The sequence below is a fragment of the Uranotaenia lowii genome, chromosome 2 (genome assembly GCF_029784155.1).
Source record: "Uranotaenia lowii strain MFRU-FL chromosome 2, ASM2978415v1, whole genome shotgun sequence".
Taxonomy (NCBI): Eukaryota; Metazoa; Arthropoda; class Insecta; order Diptera; family Culicidae; genus Uranotaenia; species Uranotaenia lowii.
The window spans coordinates 287,189,524-287,194,819 of record NC_073692.1 but is presented as its reverse complement, the minus strand read 5'-3'; the positions used below and the strand labels follow the sequence as shown (position 1 = coordinate 287,194,819).

General features: G+C 44.9%; 1 protein-coding gene across 1 annotated transcript; it reads right to left on the bottom strand.

The window, feature by feature from the left end:
• Positions 1 to 251: 251 nt before the first annotated feature.
• LOC129742755 (uncharacterized) lies at positions 252 to 2,519 on the bottom strand. Its single transcript, XM_055734697.1, has one exon. It carries the CDS (start codon positions 2,517 to 2,519, stop codon positions 252 to 254), a length of 2,268 nt encoding a protein of 755 aa, XP_055590672.1.
• Between the last annotated feature and the right edge of the window lie 2,777 nt (positions 2,520 to 5,296).

The following is a 5,296-nucleotide window of genomic DNA, read 5'->3' as shown; positions in this document are numbered from 1 at the left end:
ATAATATTGTATTATGGACATATCACAACCATAGTTGGGTACTTAGAAAACAAATTCCATTCATGCAATAAGGTTCGCCCTTTCCAATAAGGCGATTAATCAAATAGTTTGATTCATATACTGACTCAGTTCACAGACATAGATAAACGGACGCAATCATTGATCCCAATTATTCTAAAACCAAATTATCTGACATTTGTTGAATTTTCTGACACAAAATCATTTAGGCCCTTGTTGGCCATTTCAGACTCTTACTGTGAAATTTCATCTGACTTTTCTGCCTCATTCTCTCGAATAGGCAACAAACAAACCTTTGAAATGCCACGATTAAACATTCCATCCTTCGTGCGGATGCTGACTACTCGCACGTTTCCATCTCTACCATAGAAGAGTTCTACTATTCTCCCTAATGGCCATTTTAAGGGGGGAACGTTGTCTTCCTTCAGAAGAACCATCATTCCTGAAGCAACATTCTTTCGCTTGACCATCCAGCGAGTTCGGTTCTGTAGATTCGACAGATATTGGGTTCTCCAAGTTTTCCAAAAACTCTGGGACACCTGCTGTGCCCTCTGCCACATTGTTAGCCTGCCTACGGGGATTGCTCCTACTTCTCGCTCGGGTAATGCGGTTAGCGGGCGTTGGACCAGGAAATGCCCAGGGGTGAGAACCTCGAAATCATTCGGATCGCTGCTTTGGGGGGTGAGAGGCCTCGAATTTAAAACTGCTTCGATCTGTACTAGTGCGGTAACCATTTCATCGACACTTAGAGTACGCAAGCCAATCGTTTTTCGGAAGTGAGCCTTGAAGGATTTCACCTGGGCTTCCCACAGACCTCCGAAATTGGGTGATCTGGGTGGAATGAAGCGGAATTCGACACCCTCGTCTGCTGTTGTTCTAATCACGATGTTTTGGAAATCCTTTGAGCTCATTAACCGACCAATTTCCTTCAGCGTGTTGTTTGCTCCCACAAATGTCGTCGCATTATCACACATGATCAACTCAGGTTTTGATCGGCGCCCGATGAACCTACGCAGTGCAGCAATGAAAGCTTCAGTCGTTAGATCCATAACGAGTTCCAAATGAACCGCTTTCACTGCCAAGCAAACAAAAATAGCGACATAGCATTTTACAGGTGTGGCTCGACGATTAGGGTAGCTGACGTTAAATGGACCACAGTAATCAACTCCCACTTTAGAAAATGCTGACGATGGCGTAACTCTTACTGACGGCAAATCTGACATAATCTGTTCTGAAATCTTAGGTCTGCTTCTGAAACACGGAACACACTCGTGAATCACCTTTCTCGTTAAGGAATTGATGTTTGTTGGCCAAAAACTTCGTCTTACGGAGGCGATAAGCAATTGCTGCCCAGCGTGAAATTGACGCAAGTGATAATCACGCATAATAAGCAATGCCAAAGGATGACGATGGTCGACAACCCACGGATGTTTTCGAGATTCTGGCAATGGAGCGTTCGACAACCGGCCCCCGACACGGATTGTACCATCTTCGACAAATGGGTTGAGCTTAGCAAGTCTCGAACTTCTACCAACTTGACCATTCTTCTTTAAATCTTTAAATTCGGACTCAAACGACTCATTCTGTGAAAGGCGAACCAAAACTTCGATAGCAGACTGCATTTCTTGTGGTGTCAACGGACCAACTCGTCGACACAAACGATTGACCTTTTGAGCATTGTGTCTGAAGCGAAGCATAACTGCGACAATACGGATCAAACTCGTAAACGACGACTTCAGACCAAAAATTTCGTGAAAGGGTTCACTCTTCGACATCAGCGTTGTAGTAGTTGGACGTTCTTCGATGATTGATGGGTCGAACTCTTCTTGGCCTTCAGCAGTTTGACGAGGCCAATATTGCTGAGCCTGGGATAGCCACTGAGGTCCCTCAAACCATAACCTTTCGTAACAAAGTCGAGCAGGAGACACTCCTCGTGAAATCAGGTCTGCCGGGTTCACGATTCCAGCCACATGATTCCAGAAGCCGTTCTTTGTGATGTGCTGGATTTCCGACACTCGATTCGCTACGAACATTTGCCAACGAGATGGATGCGAAGCTAACCAATGTTTAACGATCATAGAGTCCGTCCAGAAATACGCCTCTGTCACTTCTGGGAAAACTCTGGTAAATTTCTCGTACAGGTGTGAGAGTTGGAGAGCTGACGACAATTCTAAACGTGGGATTGAGGTTTTTCTTTTCGATCTTTTCAAATTCTCCAAAGGGGCCACTCTTGACTTGGCTGTTACTAATCTGACCGATATCTGACCATCTACAGTTACGCAGCGCAGGTACAAACATGCTCCATAAGCTGACTCTGACGCATCGCAAAACCCATGTAACTGCACTGACACACAATCTTTACTGAAACCAAGCCAACGTGGAACTGACAACGATTCTAATGGCATCAAACTCTGTTTGTACTCTTTCCATAGATTTTGATACTGCTCATCCAATGGGTCATCCCAACCAACCTTGAGACGCCACAGTTGCTGGATTATCATTTTCGCTTGCACAACAACTGGACCCACGAGCCCAAGGGGATCGAACAAACAGGCTGCATCAGAATGCACGCTTCTTTTTGTGCCGATCGCCGTGCTGTGAAAATGGGTTTCGCTGATCTCTGGTATTCGCATCCTCGTAAATATGGACAAGGCTCTCGATTCTGCCGGGCCTGTTCCAACAACCACGGTATGATCCGGTTCGAAGGACCAAAAATGTTTATGCACAGCACTTTTCACCCTCGCAATGACTAGCGGACTGTAAAATCTAGCCAAAGAATCACTCAATTCAACTGACTCATTTCCAATACCTTGGATTCTCATAACGTTGTGACTTCTCCGAAGATTCAACCTTCTCGCAAAACTTTTTGTCACATAACAAAACTCAGAACACGAATCTAACAATGTTCTAGCAAACGTATGATTTCCAAAACGATCTTCAACCCGTACTACAGCGGTTGACATTAAAACTTGTAGCGAACGAAACTTAGCGCATTCCGGCATTGGTGCCGCATTAAAGGTAAAGGAATTGTCTGTGGTGTGTTGTGGTTGAGTGTGGCGAATGTGTGTTTGTATTACGGGGTAGGAATTAGTGGAACTATGTTGTGCTTGAGGATTTACATTATGTTCACGACCTTGTCCAGAAGGTCCTGGGCGATTATTATTCCGATACGAATGACTATTGACTGTCGACTGGTTTTGTGAAACGGAGCTCTGACTCGAAAAATTGTTATGCAACATCGAATGGTGCTTTTTGTTGCACTCGCGACATGATCCCTTGGTACAACGATCAATAAAATGACCAGAACCCAAACAATTTAGGCAAAGCCGCTTCATCTTGACAACTCTGAAGCGCTGAGGCACCGACATCGCACGAAACTTGCTGCACGCAGAAGCTAGATGGAACGAATTTCCACAGAACACACAATTGTTCTGGAATCTCGATGTGGCGTACACTGCTGTACGCTGGCGACGACTATCGCTGTCCTCATGCCTACTGGGTGCAACCGATTGTAACACCAAGGCCTGGTCTCTCAAGAAGTCCATCACATTCTGATACGTCGGGACATCCTTTGAGTTGTGATGACTTTCCCATTGACGAAGTGTGATCGAATCCAGACGAGTGCACACCATATACGCGAGAATAGTCGACCACTTCTCCGTATCTTCGCCGATCTTGCCCAGCATCTGGATGTTGCGATCAAAATCGCTGACAAGGCGGTTCAGAGCTTCTCCGCTTTCCTTTTTGAGAGGTTCGATAGCAAAAAGAGCGTCCAAGTACGCTTTTACGATTAACTTTTTGTTTTCGTACCTCTTCTCTAACATGTCGCAGGCTACCTGGTAGTTGTCAGCTGAGAGTTCGATCGAACTGATCTCCTGAAGTGCTTCTCCACTAATCGCTGACCGCAGATAGGTAAACTTATCAATATCTGAGAGCTGAGTGTTGTTGTGAATGAGGCTATCGAACATGTCCCGGAACGGAATCCAGTCCCGAAGTTTTCCGTTGAAAACTGGCAGCTTGATGTCCGGAAGCTTAACACGGGATATTGCTTCAACTCTTTCTGCAGACCCAGACGCACTCGAGGACTCAACCTTTCTCGGACGCAACGCAAGGAGTGATGCCTTCAGGGTGCAGTACTGCTCTTCGACTGCTATGGTTTCTGCGTCGAATTTCTCTTCACGATCTGCAGCCTGCTTCTGCAATCGACGTTTCTTGGTTGCCTCTGACTCCTTGATATCCTCTTCAGCACCATCGCTGTCAGCTGTGTCCAACAACACTTCCATCTTCTGTCTCACCAGGTAGTACTTCTTCATAGTCGACTCCAACAGACCCAATCTGACTTCTACTTGACTCTCGTGAAGCTCTGGTTTAAAATCGCGTACAAAATTAGCCACTCCCTTGATGGAAGCTCGCAGCTGGCGTTCTTGCTTCTTTAGGATACTTAAATCCTCCATTTTGTTCACTTAATTTCAACAAAATCACTCGGAATTCACACAATCACAAAACAAATCTGTTTGTCTGTGATATAACAATTTCTGAATTTCAAATCAGACCAACAAAACTGACTGAATCACTTATTTGATTCACTATAAGTATCCGACACAATCTAACTGAATCACTTATTTGATTCAACGCAATTCTGACCAAATTTCAGACCAAACTGACTCAAAACGCTCGACGTTTCACAAAACCGACCTTGACAGGGGAATCGCGACTTGACAGCCAAAGCAGAAACAATTCGTAAACGAAAGAGTCGAATACCTCAGGGAATTGCACAATAATTAATTTTGTCGTCTACCCAAAATACAATAAAAAATCCAAATTTTATTCAAACCACAAGATTTCAATAACCACAAACCAATAACCACAGACATGCGCTACTTATCCTTCAATTCAACAAAATCCAAGAATGGTTACGAATCTGTTCCAAAACGTCCAAAGGTCCGATCCAATTTCTCCGAAATTCGCCGACTCGTCTTGGGCACCACTGAAATCCACCTCGCTAGGACCAATCACTAGCGGCTTGATGATGCTCCACAAATCCGCGATGGCGATCCTCCACACGTACAGCGCTTTGTTATCCTTGTGCGCGTCCAAAATGTCGCCAACCAATTACAATTGGTGCGACCACAGAAGCACAAAATGTCCGGCACTAACAAAAGGTTCGCTATAGCACTACTCAACTGTCCAAATTTCCACTGGTCAATCCGGCTCGAAGGACCAAAAATGTTTATGCACAGCACTTTTCACCCTCGCAATGACTAGCGGACTGTAAAAT

Coding starts and splice junctions, on each gene's coding strand:
- LOC129742755 (XM_055734697.1), bottom strand. CDS start 2,519: ATGATAATCCAGCAACTGTGGCGTCTCAAGGTTGGTTGGGATGACCCA.